At 37.8% G+C, this 22,882-nt stretch overlaps 1 protein-coding gene across 1 annotated transcript in view; it reads right to left on the bottom strand.

Moving 5' to 3' along the window:
• Nucleotides 1–1,545: 1,545 nt before the first annotated feature.
• Nucleotides 1,546–22,882, bottom strand: part of Nxt1 (NTF2-related export protein 1) — a 32,122-nt gene continuing 10,785 nt past the window's right edge. The window contains exons 3-4 of the mRNA XM_090384900.1: nucleotides 18,920–19,064; nucleotides 1,546–1,736 (exon numbers count right to left, since the gene is read on the bottom strand). Of these exons, the coding sequence (XP_090241026.1) occupies nucleotides 1,546–1,736; nucleotides 18,920–19,064 (336 nt within the window). The remainder of the gene's footprint in view (nucleotides 1,737–18,919; nucleotides 19,065–22,882) is intronic.

Below are 22,882 nucleotides of genomic sequence, written 5' to 3'. Positions count from 1 at the left end.
AACAATGTTCAGTAATTTGTGTAATGGATTTCTACCCATATAGCAAATATATATTATTAGTAGAGCCATACAATTCAAGAAAGCAAGCTTATGCAGCATCAGCCAACCCCCCCATTTCATCCCTCCATTCGTTCCAAATGCCTGTCCAGCTCAGCCTTAAATTTATTTAGGCTATCAGCTTCCACAACGAAAGATGGAAGTCTGTTCCACCAATCAACTACCTGCTGGCTAAAGGCAAATTTCTGCACATCTATTCTACAACTATCTTTCCTCAATTTGAAACTGTGCCCCTTTGGGTTCTTAGTCTGAGCAAGAGGAAGAGTCCCATCAGCATTCAGCTTGCTCAACCCATTCAAGGCCTTATGCACCTCAATCAGATCACCTCATAGGTGCCTACTCTCCAGGTGCTGCAATTTGCAGAATTTAAGCCTTCCTTGGTAAGAGCACCCCTTTGCTCCCCTCACCAATCTTGTTGCCCTTCTTTGTACTCATTCTAGCAATTCTACATCCTTCCTAAAATGAGACCTCCAGACTTGTACACAGCAGTCTAGGTGTGGCTTGACCATTGCCTTGTATAACAGGATAATCACCTCCCTGTCACTGCTAGCAAAATTCCTACATATCATTGACAAGATTCCATGACCTGCCCTGGCAGCCAGTCTGCACTTCAGTGAACTTCATATTTGAATGCACAATTACCCCAGGTATTTTTAACTTTCCACTTCCCTGAGTGTAGAACGTTTCTCTTCAGTTACTGCTACCCATATGCAGTACTTTGCATTTGTCAAGGTTAAACTTCAGTTGTCACTTTTCAGCCCATTTTCCCAACTTATCTAGATCCAATTGGAGTAGCATACTGTCTTTACTGTCGTTAACAACCCTGCCAACCTTTGTATCATCTGCAAACTTGGACAATAGACCTAATATACCTTCATAAATATCATTGATAAATACTAAAAACAACAATGGGCACAACACCGAACTCTGGGGAACTCCACATTTGTCCACAAAGAGCAGTGTCCATTGATTAGCACTCTGTAGTCTTCCACTCAACCATCCTTTTATCCATTGTAGCAACTTACCCTTAATGCCATACCTCTCCAATTTGTACAGCAGACTTCCATGTGCAACAGTATCAAAATGTTTCCTGAAATCCAAATATATGATATCAAAATTATTTTTGGCATTCAGTTCCTTTGTGACCACATCATATTATCTAATCAGATTGGTCAGACAAGACCTCCCTTTAACCAACCCATATAGCATAGCCAATTAATTTAATTTCCATCATTAAATGTGGTGTCGAGCATTTCCTTTAATTAAATTTAATTTTTGCAAAACAGATTTGATGGCTATCAATAATATCAATATTCTATCAAATAATTTAGAATAAAAAATGTATACAAAAATAGCAGTTTATTCAAACAAAATGTTTTAAAAGAATCATGCTATCATTATTAATATATTATAGGCTGTTAAAAGCAACCATTTTTACATATGTAACTGAAGAAATACAAAGTAAAAAAAAAAATAAATAAATGCAGTTTATACAGCTTGGTCACTAATAGGTTCATGAAACCTTAAGCAATCTGAGGTTATTTTCCAGACAATCTCTTGGGGTGAGTGTTGCCCTATTAATATAAACGATTCAGAGAAAAGATGCTGATCCCTTGAATTGAAATTGATGTAGCCAGAGGTGGTAACCAACACTGAAGTCTGATTCTGGAGAAATTCATCTATAGAAAAATAAAACAAAATCTCAATTATTTATTCTTTTCATTCAAAACTATATAATAGAGAAATCTACAAGAAAAAAAAATTCTGAAGCTTGTGATGCATAAATTTTTAAAACAGTTTTGGTGACCTATTAGAAACTAGTTTTCACTAAAAAAAATTCTTCCTGAAAAAAAAAAAAAAAGACAAGCTAGTTCCTAAGTGACAGGCAGATTGTGGAGGGGAAGGAAATAGAAAAAAAAAAGTGTAGAAGAGATGGGAAAGGTTTAAAAATATAGTAGTAGGAATAGCAGAAAGCAAATTAGGTACAGTAGATCAGAAAAGGATAAGGGAACCATGGATCACAGAAGAAATGATAGATAAAATGGAAGCACCATAGTTCAGAAGAGGCAATGATTAAATATAGGAGTTTAAATAATGAACTTAGAAGGGGCAAAAGATGAAGAGAAAAATGGTGGGAAGAACAGTGCAGGAAACTAGAGGAAATGACAATAAGAGGAAGAAGTGATCTAATGTATGAAAAAGTCAAGAGCTTAACGAACAAGAAGAATAAGACTAGTGGTAGTAGGCACTGGTCGGGGTTTAAGGCAAGGATGTTTCATGTCCCCTTTACTATTTAATATATATGTAGAAGCATTCAAGAAAGAGTATAAAAAAAGGAAGTGTAAAAGTAGGAGGGGAGAACATAAAAACAATAAGATTTGCAGACAACCAGGTTTTGATTGCGCATTAGCATTAGCAGAGGCACATGATGCAAGAAAGCAAGCTTATTCAGCATCAGCCAAAAAAAAAAAAGTGTCCAGTTGAGCTTTAAATTTGTTTAGGCTATCAACTTCAACAACAAGTGATGGAAGTCGGTTCCACCAACCAACCACCCGCTGGCCAAAGGCAAATTTCTGCACATCCGACATCCGTCCTTCCTCAATTTGAATTTATGCCCTCTGAGGTGATTATTCTGAGAAAGATGAAGAATCCCATTGGCATTGAGCATGCTCAAACCATTCAAAGCCTTATACACCTCTATCAGATCACCTCGCCGGTGCCTAGTCTCCAGACTCTGTAATTTGCAAAACTTAAGCCTTTCTTCGTAAGAGCAACCCTTTGTTCCATTTACTAATCTTGTTGCCCTTCTCTGTACCCGTTCCAGCAGCTCTACATCCTTCTTGAAATGAGGCCTCCAGACCTGTATACAGTACTCAAGATGTGGCCTAACCATTGCCTTATACAAGGGAATAATCACCTCCTTATCCCTGCTAGAAAAATTCCTGTATATCATTGACAAGACACCATGAGCTACTCTTGCAGCTCGTCTGCACTGCTCAGAGAACTTCATATCTGCCTGCACAATTACCCCCAGGTCCTTTTCATTCTCCACCACTGTCAGTGTAGTACCACAGAGTTGATACATTGCTCTGGGGTTACTGTTACCCATATGTAGTACTTTACATTTGTCAATGTTAAACTTCATTTGCCACCTCTCAGCCCATCTGTTCAACCTTTCCAGATCCTGTTGCAGCAGCATAGCGTCAGTAGTGTCCTTAACGACCCTGCCAACCTTTGTATCATCTGCAAACTTAGACATTAAACTTGATATCCCATCATCAATATCATTCATAAACACCGAAAACAACAATGGACCCAACACTGAACCTTGAGGAACTCCACGAATAACATTAGTCCATGTTGAGCAGTGTCCATTGATTACCACTCTCTGTCTTCTGCCACTCAACCATCCCCTTATCCATAGCAGCAATTTGCCTCCAATGCCACACTGCTCCAATTTGTGCAGCAGTTTTCCATGTGCAACAGTATCAAAAGCCTTTCTAAGATCCAAATATATAATATCAAAGTTATTCCCTGCATCCAGTTCTTTTGTGACTACATCATAGTATCCAATCAAATTGGTCAGGCAAGACCTGCCCTTAACAAAACCATGCTGCGTCTGAGCTATAACTGAATTCTTGTCTAGATGATCCTGCAGTGCTTCTTTAACCAGTGCTTCCATTAATTTACCTGGAACAGAAGTTAAACTAACAGGTCTATAATTACTTGTGTCAGCCTTTGATCCTCCTTTGTGAATTGGGGTTACATTTGCACATCTCCAGTCTATGGGTACCTCCCCTGAGTCCAAAGAAGCTCTCATAATTATGGCTAGGGGTTTGCATACTTCCTTTGCTGCCTCCTTTAATATAACTGGATAGATCCCATCTACCCCAGGTGCCTTTTTTATGTTTATCCTCAACAATCTCTCCTCTACTTTCCTCTCAGTTATTACAAAATCATCCAGCTCACTGCCAATGTTTACTTTACCTACATCATTCTCCTTCCTGAATAACTCCTCATGCGTGAATGTAGATGCAAAATACTCGTTTAGATTGTTAGCCACCTGAGCAGGATCCTCAACTGTTGAACCATCAATATCCAGTGGACCAATCTGATTCATCCCTTTCCTTCTCGAGTTCAAGTATGTAAAGAACTCCTTTCTGTTTTTCTTTGCATCCTTTGCCAAGGATTTTTCGTAGTCTGCCTTTGCCTGCCTAATCTCCTTTGTGACTTGGTTACAGACCAACTTATATCTATCATAGGCTTCCATGTCACCCATTAATTTGTATGTATCCCATGCATTTTTCTTCTCTGCCACATGTGTCATTAGTCCATCTGACAACCATTTAGGCCTAAACCTTGAACAATATTTCTTAGTTGGTATGTAAAGCCTGGTAGCCACCAAGATTAGTTCCTTGAATGCTTCCCATTTTGAGTTTGCTGTTGGTAACATTATCAGTTGGTCCCACTGTATAGAATTTAAATACTGTCTCAGACCATCATAGTCGCCTTTACGAAAACAAAAACCCTTCCCTTTACCTCTGATGGTAGTTACCTCCTTGAGTAAATCCCACTTCAACACACTGTGATCACTGCCATCTAGTGGTTCATTTATCTGCAGGTTCTTAATGCATGAAGAATCACTACTGATAATCAGATCAAGAGTATTGCTCCCTCTTGTTGCTTCACGAACATGCTGATGTAGAAAACAATCATCCAATAAATCCACAAAAGCCTTGCTAGTGTGCGAGTGACCAACCCACAAATTGCAGTCAATATCTGGGAAATTAAAATCCCCCATTATAAGACTCTCTGATTTACTGGCCCACTCTATTTCCCTGTACAATATATTATTATACTCATCAGAGTCATTAGGCCTATAGCACACTCCTACTCTCAATTTTGATTTCCCTATGCTTATGTCACACCAAACTGACTCGACACTGCCCTGTCCATCGATGTCAACTGGCTTCACTTCCTTTGACTTTATGTGTTTCTTAATTAATAGCATAACCCCTCCTCCCCTCCTGTACTGTCTATCCTTTCTATATACATTGTATTCCCCAAATTCCAGTTCCGCATTACTTATATCTGTGTGACACCACGTCTCTGATATCCCAACAATATCTGCCTTTGATGTTTTGAGCAATACCTCAAATTCATCAAATTTATTTACCAAACTCCTAGCATTGGTGTACACGCAGGTATACATGCACCTGTTTCTATTCTTAGCTACCCTAACACAACCCATGTGTTTACTTGTAACGCAATGACTACCAGCAGTCTCAGAAATATCCTGCATCTTGTTTTTCAGACTTCTGCTCATTTGAATAGAAGCAGTGCAAGAATCACTTCCACCTCTGCCAGTGGCTACTGTTAATCTATTAGTCCTTGTATCCCCCCCCAACTAGCAGTTTTCCGACCCACCTAACACTGCCTCGACAGCATCAGCAAAAATTCTTGCACCCTTTCTATTTAAGTGTATCCCATCCCTGTAGAAGCAATCTCTCCTGTTAACAAGTACAGTCCAGGCTGAAAAAAATTCTACCCCTTGAGCCTTGCACAATCCCTCCAGGGCCGAATTGATCGACAAGGCTCTCATCATATACTCCCTCCTATCGTGTCTGGGCAGAATTGCAGACACTTTCAAGTTCAACCCTAATTCACGGCTTTTTTTCAACAGTGACCTGTACTTGCTAAGTAATTCCGCCGGTCTCCTACTCTTAATATCATTAGTGCCAACGTGTACAACTATATCACCTTTTGTAATGAGGAATTATAGAGCTCCTTGGATATCTTGAACAGCAAAGTAAAGGAGTACAATATGAAGATTAACAGCAAGAAAACCAAGATAGTGTTAATATCCAAAGTGGTCAGGAAGAAGAATAAACGTAACATTAGATGGAATAAGATTGGGACAGATATTTGGAAAGCATAATGACACAAAATGGTAAACCTGGAAGAAATAAAAACAAGAATTGCAAAGGGCAAAGAGGCATTTAGTAATAGAAAAGAACTATTGAGAAGTTTCAAAAAGGCATTAAGAAAGCAAATGGTGAAAACATTAATATGGACTGTTGTACTTTATGGCTCAGAGACATGGACATTGGGAAAAGAGGAGATCAGACGGCTAAAAGCTTTTGAGATGTGAGTGTGGAGGACAATGGAGAGGATGATATGGGTGGACAGAGTGAGTAATGAGGAAGTTTTCAGGAAAGTAAGTAAAAGAACCAAGAAGACAAAAGAACTTTATAGGACATTCTTAGAAGAGAAAGCATGCTGAAAAAATTGATAGAGGGGAAGATGTGTGGGAAGAGAGCTGTTGAGAGAAGAACTGGAATGATGGATTGGATGGGAAAAGGAAATTATGCAGGAATTAAAAGGAAAGCACAAGATAGAGAAAAAATGGCATCAGTGGAGCCCTGAACCTGCCTGTGGGCAGAGAACTCGAAGAAGAAGATAGGGGCATAGTCTGAGCAACAGGAAGAATCTCATTTGCAATTTGTACAGAGTGAAGGGCAGATTTGCGATTTGTACAGAGTGAACAGCTGTTTGGAAGAAAAGTAATGCTGAGAGCGAAAGAGAAAACCAAGTTTTTTAGATGCAGAAGAAGCAATATTTGTAATGTACTTGTGCCAAGAGAGATTAGAAGTCAGGGTAATCCCCAATTACAATGAGATTGCTCAATCAATTCAAAGTCTTAAACACTCCACAATCAGATCAATTTGCAGAACCTTTGTCTCCAATGTGGCAATTTTTAGAAGCTTTGTCTCCAATGTGGCAATTTTCAGAACTGAAACCATTCTTGGAAAAACCACCCTTTTGTTCCCTTCACCAATCTCGGTGCCCTTCTATGCATCGGTTCTAGCAGATCTACATCCTGCTTAAAATGATGCAAATGATGCCTCTGGACCTGTATGCAGGTCCAGAGGCATCAAAAGATGTGGACTAACTATTGCCTTGAACCAGCGTTTCTCAAACTGGGGTCTGCAAACACCTTGGGGGGTCTGTAGACCAGTTCCAAGGGATCCCAAAACAAAACCCCTGCACCCAGTCAAATTATTCATTCTATGTATAGCAAATTAATGATAAAGTAATTATTATATATTTATGTAAAAATAATAATAAAGTTGAGTTGTTTTAAACACGAAACTCTGAATTTTCTTTTCAGAAAACCCAGGGTTCATACATATATACAGACACAGAGAAACATACGCATATTTTATTATTTTTTTTATGAAAACCCCAAAAACAAGAAGTATCAGAACCCATAGTACTTAGTACTGTGCTTGGGTTGGAGGTTGAGAAGACAAAAGAAGATATATGTTGACATTATACTTGAACTTCTGTAGACTAATTTTCAGGAAATACGTAAGAAGGAATGTTGTTCCAGAAAACGGCAGTTGAATGAATAAATGAGAAAGATGAAAAGTTGGTTCTGTGAGTTTAAAGTTGAACAGTAAATGGATGTTGGTTGGTGACGGCACGTGTTTGGACTGTTTTGAAAGAGAGAGAGAGCGGAAATTACAGAAGCCAATTCAGAAGAACAGTGCCCGTTGAAGTATCTGTAGAAAAGGGAAGCAGCAAAAACAGTATGTCTATGAGACAGGAAGTGGAGAGACTCTGTTAAAGATGAGTCATTAATTAACCTAACTGCCCTCTTCTGAATGGAATCTAGAAGCCTGAGGGAGGTGTTGGGGGCATTGCCCCAGATGTGGGAACAATATTTCATGGTAGGGCAGATTTGCGATTTGTACAAAGTGAACAGCTCTTTGGAAGAAAAGTAATGCTGAGAGCGAAAGAGAATACCAAGTTTTTTAGATGCAGAGGACGCAATATTTGTAATGTGTTTGTGACAAGAGAGATTAGAAATCAGGGTAATCCCCAAAAGAGATATCATTTTGCCTAGAAATCGGAGTGTCCCTAAAGATAAGCATAGGAGCAGAAGAATCCTTTTTGCGAGATATAAGACAAGACTGAGTTTTAGAAGGTTTGAAATCAACTAAGTTGTCTTTGCCCCACTGGAGAATTACCTGAAGATCGGCATTTAAGGAATTGGTAGAGGATATTCAACAAGTTGAAGTGGATTAAGTAGGGCAAGGTTTCTCAAACTGGAAAGTGGAATGCAATGTGCTATCATCAGCAAAACTATGAATAGGATTTCCACTCAATGGAAGAAGGGTATTAATATACAAGAGGAAAAGAGTGGGGAAAAGAACTGAACTTTGGGGGACACCCCATTAGTGGAGAAGTTAGAAAACAGAGCCATCCACCACCACCACCCTCAGTCAGTGGTCAGAGAGAAAACTTGATAACCAATTACAAAGAACAGTTGGCAAACCATAAGATGGAAGCTTGTTTAGAACACCTTTATGCCAAACATGATCGAAAGCCTTTGCGATGTCAAGAGCAACTGCTTGTGTTTCATCAAACTTTTCCATTGAATTTGTCCATAGATGGGTAACATAAGCCAGAATAGCACCAGTGGATTGACGCTGACGGAATCCATGCTGGTGATGGAAGGTTCCTAGGTAGTTTAAGATTTGGCGGTTAATTGATTTCTCCATTTCTTTAGAAAAAGTAGAAGCAATGGAATGATAATTGGATGGGAGGGATTTGTCACCCTTTTTAGGAACTGGCTGGATAGGAGCAAATTTCCAAGCAGAAGGAAAAACATCTTTGGAATAAGAAAGTGAAAAAAAAGGCGACAAAGAACAGGAGTAGATTCAGGAGCACAGGTTTTGAGAACAAGTGAAGAAATCCCATCAGGACCTGGAGCTTTCTTAACATCAAGATTCGTCCAAATCCTTCTGACATCCTTTTAATGTTTTTTTTTTTTTTTTTTTTTTTTTTTTAGGAGCATTAGCAACTAAGGCCATATTGCTCCGGGGATATGCGATGATCATTCTCTGACCTTTCCGCATCCTCCGTATTTGGTGGTCACGGGCGCGAACCCCGGTCTAATCAAGAAGCGTGTGCTACGTACTGCTGCTCCTGCCCACCTGGCTACGGAGGCACCATCCTTATGATGGAAGACCACAGGAGGCATTGAATGGAGAGTGGTAATGGTGGAAGGTGTTTTACCATGATCATTAATACATGATTTGGAAGAAAAATGGAATGCAACAGGTCAGCTTTATCCTTGGCTGAAGTGACAATAGAACTATCTGGTTTTGACAGAGGTGGGAGCAGAGATGGGCAAAAGTTGTGGGCAATAATAGAATGCTTGGCCACCATTAGGGCAAGAAGCAAGTTTTCTACTCTTAGCCTGGTCAACATATAGTTTGAGCTGATCAATAACTCCATTACAATTGTTGCGAGCTTTGGTGTAGGCAGAAAATGAAACTGAAGAATTAGAAAAAGCCAATTACGATATGCAATATTCTTCTTCTGAACAGCCTTAGCACATTTATTGGAAAACCAAGATTTAGACAAAGGATGAGATTTTAAAGTGGAATGTGGAATAAAGGATTCCACTCCTACAAAAATAATTTCACTGACATGATCTGAGCAAACGTTGACATCAGAAGTTTTGAAACAGTAATCAGAACAAGGAAAAGAAATCTCGCAGGTCATCCCATTTTGCATTCTTGTAAGGCCAAACAACATAAGGTTGGGAATAGCCATGAGATAAAGGCTCCATTGGAGAAGAGACAATCACCAAGTTGTGATCTGAGGTGCCTAAAGGACCACTCACTTCGACCGTGTACTTAGAAGGGTTGTTTGTGAGAAAAAGATCAAGCGTATTGGCTGTATGATTAAGATTGTCTGGTATTCTTGTAGGTAAATGAACAATCTGTGCTAGGTCATTAGTAATTGCAAAAGCCTCAGCATCCCAACCAGCTGGTCGGTGTGACTAGCGAATGGAAGCCAGCTGGAGTTGTGAACATTAAAATCACCAAGGAAAATTACCTCACTGTTAGGAAAGTTGGACTGGAGAAAGTCAAGTTGCAAAGAGAGGAAGTCAAAGAGCTCCAAATGATTAGTGGAGTTGGGAGAATGGTAAAGACAACAGATGAATTTGACAGAATGAAGTAGACTTTAAGCCAGAGCTGACGGGGAATATCGGAAAGGACATATGCACAAGTACCACCTTTGAGGCGAAAGGAATAGAGCGAATAATTTGTGCAACTGAGATGAGCAGTGGTTGAATCAACCGATAACTGAGATTCTGTCAGAAAAAGTACATGGGGTTGGCAGACTGCAAGTGGAAATAGACTTCATTGAGATTAGAATTGAGACTACGTATATTTGTGAAATGAACTAGGAAGTGTTTGGGAGGTTCAGATCTTTACTCTATTAGTTTGACAATTCATGGTGTATTCAATTGTAAGAAAGAGTGGGGGTATGCTGTATGAAGTAATGAAATTTTTGGATAGGGCATACACATGGTAAGAATATACCCAGATCCCTGACATAACGTGGCTTCGACAATGCACCCCGCATACACACTACTCGGACTCCCTCCAGTCATTATCTGGCAGAGTAGAGGTTGCAAAATTATACACTAGCTGATCCGGAAGCCTCCTAAAGAGTTACCATAGTTTCGGTCCAGTGTACTAACTAGTAGCTGGTCTGCGAACACTGTTTTAGAGCTGTACCCTCAAAATGTAAGGAAGTTTGGATATCACCATGATGTCCATTATAACCTGAAAAGACAGTCATGATGAAAGACAGTCAAGACTGGAAAGGTTTGACTGGAACTTGGCTCTGGAGACTAAACATGGGTTCCACCACTTCAAGCCTCCAATAAGCAAAGTGGTGGTATTGCACTGGTTAACGAGAGTGTCATCTACCACCTAGTATTGCCTGGTAACACAGAGGAGTAGCATTCCTCCATGTGGTGTGGGTGTCACACCTCGACCCCTAATTACATTGGTTCACACCTGGGTGGTCACCCGCAGTGTGTTTACGCATGAGGATTATACCCAGGATTACTAATAGTCCCACCATCGTGAAGGTGCAAGCAGAGGATTTGGCTGTCACAGACCGACCACACTTCGCCGAAATTTGGTCCACTTGACTTGAGTGTCACCCAAATATCAGTTCCATCAGTGTTTTAGACTCCCCCAGGTAGCAAGTACAGCTTGTCTGGCATATCTCAGAGAATGTCTGCGACAACCTCAAGATCTATATATACAGTCGAACCTCTGTTTAGCGAACTCCATATAGCGAATTTTTCTACGCAGTGAACTTTTTCGATTTCCCCTTGATCGTTACATTGAAAATAGTTTCCGTATAACGAAGAAAATTTCCGTATAACAAACCGATTTAGAGAGACCTGGGTGTGCATTGTTTGCACCTCTTTTCTGGTCTTTGTCTCTGGCCTTTAAGAAATAGAGCTCATGCTGTAGAAAGCATGAATTAAGAGCTAAAATGATTAAGAATCACTTTAGTTTTAATAGTTAAAGGGTTTAATTCTTATGAGCATTTCAAAATTTAGTGTTGCCCGTAAAGCATTTACTGTACCAAGAAATCACACTGGGCAACTGCTATCTATGTGTCTACAGTCGTTGACAAAGTTTAAGGAATATTCCTGACGCGGACATTGGTTCTGGTCAACCTGTTTTCTATTGCAAGATAATTAGGAGAGAGTGATTTTCCTTTATCCCGGAAATTCATCTGTTGTTTCACAGAAATGAGTCATCTATACTTTCACTAAATTTCACCTGTCTCTATATGGTACGTACAAGTTTTCTGTAAATCAGTTTTGTTTTAGTTGCTGTGCAAGTAACCTTACGATGTCTAAGAGGAAATCCTTGAGTGTAGTGGAAGTGCATAATAGTGTAGATGGGATGTTAAAAAAAAAGTAATCGCTATAAAATTCGGTATCACTGCCAGTAGTGTGCCGACCATTCTGAAAAACTGTTTCAATTCTCAAACTGTGTGAGAAAACTGGACCCAGTCGGAAGCGTGCAAAATTATGGCTGCATGACGATGTAGAACCAGTTTTTAAGTGGGTGAAGTTGATTCAAGACCAAAACATGTGATATCAAGTCATTAATAAAAGAAAAGGCTATGGAGTATGCATCTTTTCTGGGGCATAAAACTTTCCAAGCCAGTTCTGGTTGGCTGGAAAAATTTTAAAAACGCCACAGCTTACTCGGAAAAGTTATTTCTGGTGAAAGTGTGGTTGTAATCGAAGAAGACGGTACCCATTGGAACGAAACAGTTTTGTAAAAAATTATGGAGGACTACCTCACTGTTAGGAGTCTATTTTTTAACTGTTTGTCGAACAGAACATTGATTTTTAAAGGTGAGAAATGTGCAAGTGGTAAAAATAGTAAGGAAAGAATTACAATCTTGGTTGGTGCAAATATGGCTGGTAATGAAAAACTGAAGCTTTTGGTAATAGGCAAAAGTAAATAACTCTGATGTTTCAAAGGAGTAAAGTCGTTAGAATTGGACTACAACAAAAAAGCTTGAATGACAAGTGAAATTAAAATTGCTTTGATTGTCGACAACTACCCTGCCCACCTTCACTCAGTAATTTCGAAACTTGTTTTCTTCCTTCCGAATACCTCATCTAAACTGCAGCCAATGGACCAAGGCATTATCAAGTATTTGAAAATGCACTACTGAAAGTGCATACTGAAAAAAATTATACTGAGAATAAAAACCAACCAACCTATAGATTCTGTTATAGATTTGCGGATGTGCATATCAGAGTTGGCAAAAGTGTGGAGTCAAGATATGATGGAAACAATGATTAACTGTTTTGCAAAAGCAGGTTTTGCTAAAATGCCAATTAACAGCGATGAGAGCATTGAACTGCTACAAGACATTGAGCAATGTTGGGACAAACTCCAAGCAAGAGGTTTGATCAGTGGAGAAATTATTCTTGAAGAAATTTTAGGAGTTGATAACGATGTCATAGTAGCTAAATATCTGAGTGACTCCAACATTTTGGAGAGCATTCAAAGAACTAGTGAAAATATCGATGATGAGTTGCATAAAATTCAGGACAATGAAGGCGAGCGAGCGATGAGGGCAATAATTAAACCTTCCAAACACAAAATGTTGGAAGCATTTGAAACTTTGCATCGAAGCCTTCAGTGTGAAGAAAATGTGTCAGAATATATATTTGAGTGCTTAAACAAATGCTTACATTTTTATGAACGATGTACAGTAAAATCCAGCGTAAGACAAAAAATAACCAAATATTTTACGACATAATTTTTAAAAGTTTACTAATATATTGTGCACATCATGTAAGTAGTCATTTCCTAATATGTGTGTACTATATTAATAAATTAATTGTTTTAAAATGTTAGAAAATTTATTCATTCCCACTTATTTCCCATATTTTACTGTATTTCTGAGTTGAATTACAGTATTTTTCATTGTTGAAAAGGTCATATTTCTTTATAAAGAAAAACAATTTTTGTATAACAAAATTTTTCAAGCAAATGATTGATTTTGTTATATAGAGGTCTGACTGTGCATGCATGTGCGCGCACACACACACACACACACACACACACACTCGCGCGTGCGTGCGTGCGCGCACACACAGGTGTTCAAAGAAAGTGCATTGCCATTAAAATTGTAATTGTCGTCCGAATAATGTAATTATATGGCAATATTTCTTACAGATTGCATCAGATAACATTGACATGCGTAGGTGGTGACGTAATATTGCATCGGCTTTACTTTCAGCTATATAAGCACACTCTGCAAGACTTGCAGTCATTCCTTGACTCTGTCAGGATGGTGAGTTACATGCAGTTGATGCCACGAAGAAAGAGTGCTATTGTTGCTTTATGTGAGGAAGGATGTTCTTCCGTCATATTGCTTATAGAGTGCCTTGTAATCAGTCGACAGTGAATAGATTTCTTTCCAAACAAGAGTACTGGTTCTGCTGATAGGAAAAAAGGAACCTGATGCAAACAAATCTCTATGCCAAAACGGGACCGCATTTTGAAGCGGTCCTGCTTAGAAATCGTAAAGCTTCTTCGTCTGAGCTGAAAAGAGAATGGGAAGAACATACACGAGTGGTAGCAAGTGCAATAACAGTCAGAAGACGACTCTTCAAAAATGGACTTGTAGCCCATTGTCCCAAGAATAAGCCCCACCTCACACAAAAAATGAAAAATGCCCGATTAATTTGGTGAAAGGAGCATGTCAAATGGACTCTCGAGCAGTGGAAGTCAAGTTTTTTTCTCAGATGAAAATAAATTCAACCTGCATGGCTGTGATGGAAGATAAACGATTCGCCGTAGACATGAAGAATACCATCCAGACTGTATGGTGTCTACAGTGAAATTCCCTACCAGCCAAGTGATATGGGGGTGCATTTCATATTGCAGAGTAGGTCACCTGCAGTTTATAAAAGGTTCCGTAAATGCCAATGGATACCTGGCTATACTGGAAAGCAAATTGCTGCCAACCATTAGAGCCCATTTCAACCTACCAAATAACTGCATCTTTCAGGACGACTGTGCTCCTTGTCATTGTGCGAAAAGTGTAAGTAGGCACTTCTGTAGTTACTTTAGCTTCATTTCTGCATTAGAGGTTCAACAGTAACGTGTTTACATTTGTTACAGGTGAAAAAATGGTTGGAAGAATGGTCCATTACAACTCTTAGCTGGCCAAGAAACAGCCCAGCAATGAATCCTATAGAGAACTGTTGGCATCGCGTGGAATCTGCAGTTGTCAAAAAGAAACCAAAGACCCTTCGTGAACTTCAAGTAGACATGATTCGTGTTTGGAACCATGAACTATCAGTTGATTATATTCAGAAACTGGTTTTGTCAAAGCCTTGACGGTGTGCTGCTGTCATCAGAGCCAGTTCAGCTAAATATTAGTTTGCACCTAGTGAATTTTTCGTTTTGTTTTCCTGAAGCAAATTGAGGGCTTCTGATAATATTTCAGCCATAATTGTTGTGCTAACAAAAACTGTTGTATACAGGTTGCAAATGCTCGTTTTGGAATATTTTGAGAGCACATATCAAATATTACTTAGCTTTGCCTTAACTATTAATATATTTTGTTTATATTTCTATTTGTGATGCTAGTCATTAATTTAACATACCATTGTGAAAAAAGGTTAGAAATTTGAAATTTCTAGGTTATGCACTTTTTTTGAACACCAGTGTATTTTTTTTCCAAATTTTCTTTTAATTTTTCTGTTTTTCTATCTTACTATATATTTATTTAATGTTTAATTTATTTTACATGTCAGTAGTGAGTTGATATCCTAATGGGCGCTTATATTGGCATCTATATCATGGTTTTTCATTATATATTGTAGCTTAATAGAGGCTTTGTCAGTGGTGTGGTGTTGCTAAGAACGTGCTACGATCTGTTCTATTATAATTTTTCACTGCGTAAGGACCACCATTATTCAAATCATTCACATTTTCGGTTTGATACAAGAAAGCAAGTGTATGAGCTTATGCAGCATCAGACAAAAAAAAATTTTCACGCATCCATTCCCTCTAAACGTTTGTCCAGTTCCTCCTCGAATTTATTAAAGCTATCAACTTCCACACCGACAGAGAAAGTTTGTTCCAGCAATAAACTACCTGCTGGCTGAAGGCAAATTTCCGCACATCTATTCTATAATTGTCTTTCCTCAGTTAGAATTTATGCCCCTCAGGTTCGTAATCTGAGCAAGAGTAAGAATCCTATCAGAACTGAGCCTGCTCAATGTATTCAAGGCCTTAACACCTCAATCAGATCACCTCACAGGTGCCTAAGTCTCCAGATGCTGCAATTTGCAGAACATAAACCTTTCTAGGTAAGAGGACCCCTTCGTTCCACTCACCAACTCATTACCCTTCTCTGTACTCGCTCAAGCAACTCTACATCCTTCCTAAAATGAGGCCTCCAGACCTGTATGCAGTACTCAAGGAGTGGCCTATTCATTGCCTTATAGAAAGGGATAATCACCTCCTTTCTACTAGCAAAATTCCATCTGTATATCATTGACAATACCCTATTGACCTACTCTGGCAGCCTGTCTGCATTGCTTAGAAAACTTCATATCCGACTGCACAATTATTCACAAGATTTTTTCATTTCCTACAACGCCAAGTGTAGTACGACACAGTTGGTATGTTTCTCTGGGATTACTTTTATCCATATGCAGTACTTTGCATTTGTTAATGTTAATATTCGAGCGCCGCTTCTCAGCCCATCTGCTCAACTTTTCTAGATCTTGTTGCAGTAGCATACTGCCATTATTGTCATTAACAAAACTGCCAACCTTTGTATCATCTGCATATTTGGACATTAAGCCTCTGTAGCCGAGTGGTCATGAGCAGGAGTGGAGTAGCACACGCTCCTTGAGTAGACAGGGGTTCAAGCCCTTGACTGCTAAATACGGTTGATCTGCCAACCCACACTGGAGCAGCTTGGCAGATTATGGTCCATTTCCCTCAACATGAATTGCCGAGGAGGCTTCCATCCTGTAGTGGGATGATAATGGCTGCAGTTTACCTTTTACCTTCATCAATATCATTAATAAATATATAAAACAACAGCGGGCCCATCACTGAATCCTGGGGAACTCCACTAATAAACATTAGTCCACGAAGAGCAGCATCCACTGATTACCACTCTCAGTCGTCTCCCACTCAACCATTCTTTTATCCATTGTAGGAACTTGCCCTTAACACCATACTGCTCCAATTTGAACGCAACCTTCCATGTGCAAAAGCTTTCCTGAAATTCATGTACATATATAATATCAAAATTATTTTTTTTGCATCCAGTTCCTTTGTAACCACATCATAGTGTAGCCAATCAAATTTTTCAGACAAGACTTTCCCTTAAAAAACCCATGCTGTGTTTGAATTACTGCAATCTTGTCTAGATGATCCTGCGATGCATCTTTAACCAGTGACTCCATTATTTTCCCTGGAACAGAAGTTAAACTAACAGATCTGTAATTACTCGTGTCACCTTTTGATCCTCCTTTGTGAAATGGGGGATACAGCAGCACATCTCTATTCCGTAGGAACTTCCTGAGTCCGAGGATGCTCTCATAATCATGGCTAAGGGTTTGCTTACTTCCGTTGCCGCCTCCTTTAATATAACTGGATAGATCCCATCCAACCCAGGTGCCTTTTCTTATGTTTAGCTTCAACAATTTCTCCTCCACTTTGCTCTCAGTTATTACAAAATCATTAAGCTCCCTGTTAGAGTATAATAAGCTTCTGTCCTTCACTTTTATAAAGAATTCCTCATGTGAACATAGAGGCAAAATACTCAGTCAGTTTGTCAGCTATCTGAGCAGGATCATCAACAGTCAAACCATCGAAATTAAGCGATCAATTTGATTCATCACCTTCCTTCCAGAGTTTATATAAGTAAAGTCCTTGCTGTTTTTCTTAGCATCTTTTGCCAAAGATTTCTCATAATCTGCCTTCACTTGCCTAATTTCCTTTGTGACTTGATTACAGACTAGTTAATATCTATCATTAGCTTCTGTGTCACCTGATAATTTATACGCATCCCAAGCATTTTTCTTGTCTGCCACAAGTCTCATTAGTTCTTCTGACATCCATTTAGGCCTGAACCTTGAGCAGTATTTCTTAATCAGTATGAAAAGCCTAGTAGCTTCCACAATTAATTCCTTGAATGCTTCCCATTTAGAATTTGTTGTTGGTAACATCATCAGTTGGTCAAACTATACAGAATTAAATTGTCTGAGACTACCGTAGTCTTAGATAGTCTGTAATGTTCGAAATGCAGTGATTCTTTGACCATTAGAGGCCTTGTAGTCTCTGTATAATTGCTTTAGTCTGGGTGCTGCTAATTTTTATTGGATTGGCATATTTTAAAATTCTGTTAATTGGTACTGTATATGTCAGCCTTTTCTAAATGATTTCGGAGCCTCCCTTCTACACTACTTTTTTCTTCATTCCCCCTTTTTTATTTTATTATGTATGGGTTTAATTTACTATTTTCTGTACTGCTTTGCCATGCTCCTGGCAATTGATTTATTTATATATATATATAGGGATCTGCAAACTTTTTTTAATTGTTGAAAGGGTTCGTAGAAGTCAGCGGTACATTGCCTTGTACAATGGTATACTCACTTCCTTAGTTCCTGTATATCATTAACAAAACCATATGAGCTGTCCTGGTAGCTTGTCTGCATTGCTCAGAGAACTTAATATCTGATTGCACCAAAGTCTTTTTCATCTTCCATTAACCTGAGCATAGTAGCACACAATGGTACATTAATTCGGGATTACTGCTACCCACGTGCAGTTCACATTGCATCTGTCAATGCTGAACTTTAAACTGCCATCAGTCAGCTCATTTGCCTAATATTTATCAATAATAAATATTATCATTAGCAGAGGCATATGATACAAGAAAGCAAGCTTTCAGGTGCAAAAGACACTTCAGCACGTTCACCGGGTCAACGCATATAAGCATTCAACGGTAACCCAAGTGATATGTAGTACTTGCAGGCAGTCATTCTTAAGCAATCAATATGTGACTGGTATGAAAGTAAAGGTACATTGAACTCTAGACTATTAGCATAAATGATTTTATTTTGTTTATAGCTTGGTACACATTTTTATTTGTTTGTGCTGAAGTCAGTTTATGTACATAGAATAAACTTCAATTAAATTTTGAGTTTCGTTCTGATTTACAGCACTCGGCCCAAAAGTAAGAGTTCACCTTCGGCTATAATGTCTAGACATTTACTTTTCAACCATTATTTTTAAATTTTCAGAATTTTTTTATTTCTCAACATTCTGAAAATTGCAACACAGTGAACAGGACACCTCAAATGTAGGTGGCAGCGAACGAGTTAAAATGGTTAAAAACTCTCAATCAAAACAATGTCTCATGAAGAAATTTAAAGTCAAAGCAATGCAATACAAAAAAAATTCCTTACCTAAAACAGGATGTGCATCAATGGTATGCAACTGGCATTCACTCGTAGGGAGTGTTTCAAAAAACTTTCCTATATTTTGTTTTCCTGTCAAGGGATTTCCATTCCAAACTACAGTAGCACCTTCCAAATATAAATTGGAAAGAAGCTGTAAAACAAATTGCAAAAATATTTATGCTAATTAGGAACTATTTAAAAAATTTTATTCATTTAGCAGAGTTTATAGTACTGTTCACAAAAAATAATTAAATCTGCAATAATTAAAATATTACTCAAATATTGTATAACAGAATCCTAAAATGCAGTCATATTCTGTAATATTTATTTATAGTACTTTCTTCAGTCACTGTTTCTGTAATACTTTTAGTAACCATACCAGTTACTTCATAAAGATTATGGTCAGTGCAAAAAAATTAAATGATCTATGTACAGTTTCTACCACAACTAATCTCTCTCTCTCTCTCTCTCTCTCTCTCTCTCTCTCTCTCTCTCTCTCTCTCTCTCTCTCTCTCTCAATCAATCACAGCATTTTTTAAAAAGGACCACTCCCCCTCCTTCACTGCAGTTATATGGTCTTCCATTAAAGAGAGGGTAATTTTAGTATCTTACAGGCAAAATAAAAACTAAAAAATATTCGACACATGCCACATTTAAGTAACAAATTATTCCCATTACACAATAATAACACTTAATATTTACATAATAACTATTTATTTAATTTTACAATTTTAACAGAATAACTTGGATTTGAGTTCAACTGTAAAACAAATTCATTCACCTTATTGCTTTGTTGTACTTAGAGTTAAGGCCTGACCGTTGTGTTCTTTTATTGCTACATAATCTTCTCCAATCAATTTTCTTCGTAGTTTGTTATTTATTGCTTTGAGTAATGGGGCAATGTAGGTTAAAATTTTAAGTGCACTTTATGCAATAAGTACCCATACCTGCCAACTTTCAGAAATCAAAACAGGAAGACTTTTTAAAGAGATAAAAAAATTCTTTACTACAGGGTACAAAGGTACAGCAAAGTACCATGCCTTTACAAAACCCTTCAATGGCAACAAGCCAGGGAGTTATCAAGCAGTATAGAAGTATTATATAGGGTAACATATTAGAGCTATAATAAAATAAAAATGAAAGGAAGAAAAATAATATGAATCAGATTAAAATAATTAAAATTCCTCTATATACAAGATCTCATATTTCAGGATTATGAGTTCCATTATGGTATATATACTGTATTTTGGAAAGATAAGGAAGATAGAAGGGGTAGTGGGGTTACGCTTCTTATCAAAAGCAGCCTAAGCATGAAAAGAGCTTTTGCTGAGCCAGAAGTTACTTCTGCTAGCATAGAATCTGTGTGGTGGAAGTAAAGGTATAATGGGAGTGGGAGAATCTATAGCCCAGAAGATTGTGAAGAGTATGACAAGTCTCTGGCGCCTCCGTAGCCAGGAGCAGCAGTGTGTAGCACATGCTTCTTGATTAGACCGGGGTTTGAGCCTGTGACCACTAAATATGGAGGATGCGGAAAGGTCAGGGAATGACCACCGCATATTCCCGGAGCAATATGGCCTTAGTTGCTAATGCTCCTAAAAACCAAATAACAAACAAACAGACCAGTCTCTACATGCAAGTGGAATGGGCAAGCCAATGTGAATGTCTTATTATGGGTGACTTCAATCTGCCACTAACTGACTGGAATAAGTGGGAGGGAAACTCACCATGGTGAACAAAATTTTTAAATAAATTAGATGATTATTATTTGTACCAGCATGTTAGAGAAAATACTAGAGGTAAGAATATTCTTGATTTTATCATTACTCATGAATCAGACAATATCACAGGCTTAAAGTACAGGAACCAATGGCAGTAGTGATCATGTTGTTGTTAGTCGGAAGATGAAGAACAATGTTGCAGTAGTTAAAGGCATGAGTTTTTATTTCAGAAAATGGGACTATGGTAGAAACACTACATGGCATCTATTAATTGGGTGAATTGCATAGGGAGGGCAAATACATTAGAATCATGGAATACCTATAAGGCATTAATTGCGGAAGCCATGACCGCATATATACCATTAAGAAAACAGCACAAGGAAGATGGTGGGGGTGTATAAATACAGAACTGGCCAGTTTAATAGAGCAGACAAAGCTAGCATGGGAAAGAATAGAACGATGTAAAGTATTAAAGCCTACAAGAGCTACAAGTTGATCTATAATAGTACCAGAGAAAAGGTTATGGCAACCAAGGCTAAGTATAAGGAAGCACTGGCTATGAGATCAAAGATGGGGATAGAAAGAAGTTTATTATGTACATGATCTATGTACAGTTTCTACCACAGGATGATGAGTTCCATTATGGTATGTATACTGTATTTTGGAAAGATAAGGAAGATAGAAGGGGTAGTGGGGTTACACTTCTTGTCAAAAGCAGCCTAAGCATAAAAATACAAAGAAGAAAACAAATCAGAGTGGACCTCTGTGCAGTGGGTTTGGGAAAGTCTCAGATAAACCTGCTGCTGCTGATGATGAACGGAATAGGTACTTTACATTGGTCTTTACCGAGGAGAGGCCGAGCGATATGAAATAGTGATTTTGAAATTATAGATGACTGTTTATAAGAAAAACTTGGGCCTAAAGGCAAGTAATGCAACCAGAGAGTGTACGGAACCATTTATTGAGGTTAATTATGAGGGCATCTTTGGACAAGAGAGAGATTCCTTTGGATTGGAGAAGTGCCAATGTATCACCAATATATAAAGGCAGTTAGCATAGGCATATGATGCAAGAAAGCAAGCTTATGCAGCATCAGCCAAAAAAAAAAACAAAAAACTTCCACTTCACCCCTCCGTTCATTCGAAATACCTGTCCAGCTGAGCCTTAAATTTATTTAGGCTATCAACTTCCGAAATAAATTTAAGGTTCTAAGAGTAAAGTTGGTAATTTAGCCTGACCTCAGTGGTAGGTAAAATCTTAGAGGCAATGATTAAGAGTGCAATCCAGGTACATTTAGATGGAAATAGTATTCTGAAGAACACACAACATGCATTTGATAAGGGAAAATCATGTTTAACTAGCCCAGTAAGCTATTTTGACATAGTTACTCATGAGCTATATGTAGGGAACAATTTCGACACACAGTGAAGCCTGTCTAAGACAACCACCTTGGGTTCCACATATATTTGGCCTTTTATAGAGGTTGCCACTTTGCAGAAATATATAAAAAATCAGATATATCATGACATAACAAAAATATTAATAGGATTATACAAATAAGTCTTATTTTAAAAGCATTTTGTTTGAAACTATAATTATGTTTTTATCTTAATTATAAAACTAAAAAACTTTACTTTAGTCTTAAAAATAAACATAAAATTAATTATTTACTTATAAATATTATTTAATATAAATATCTTAAATCTTAAAACTAAAGAGATAATATAAAATATATATTTTTATTTTTTTAAATATTTGGGTAACAGTTTTGTCTGGATGATTATTTTTGCAGAATTATTTCCTTTTATAAAATAGTTTCAAAATCATTTAATGATTGTAAAATTTCATTACCTAAATCACAAGATAAATTGATAAATTTTTAAGTCCTAAAATAGTATTTAAACTTTCTTCTATTGGAATTTTAATTTCTTCAACATCTGATCCATTTTATATTCATATTTTGACATAAATTGTCATTGTTATCAATGTTTCTAGCAGAATTATAAAGTTCTTCTTCCCAGTTTTCAGTGTCATTTTTAGATTTGAATTTGAAGAATGAATCTTCTTCAAATTCCATATTGATGTTTAAATTTATCTGCTGTCTAAGTTCTTTTTGTACTTTATAAAATCGTTTCTAACAACAACCTCCATGTTGGTATCACAGTTAATTCCACATTTACTGAAACACTTTTGTAATGTATTTTCACTAACACTATTCTAGGCCAATTTTAAGTATTCGACGTCTGCTAAT

The sequence above is a fragment of the Mastigoproctus giganteus genome, chromosome 11 (assembly GCF_048544385.1).
Source record: "Mastigoproctus giganteus isolate SK-2022 chromosome 11, ASM4854438v1, whole genome shotgun sequence".
NCBI lineage: Eukaryota > Metazoa > Arthropoda > Arachnida > Uropygi > Thelyphonidae > Mastigoproctus > Mastigoproctus giganteus.
Note: the sequence above shows the minus strand (reverse complement) of the source record. Positions and strands in the feature narration are given on the sequence as shown.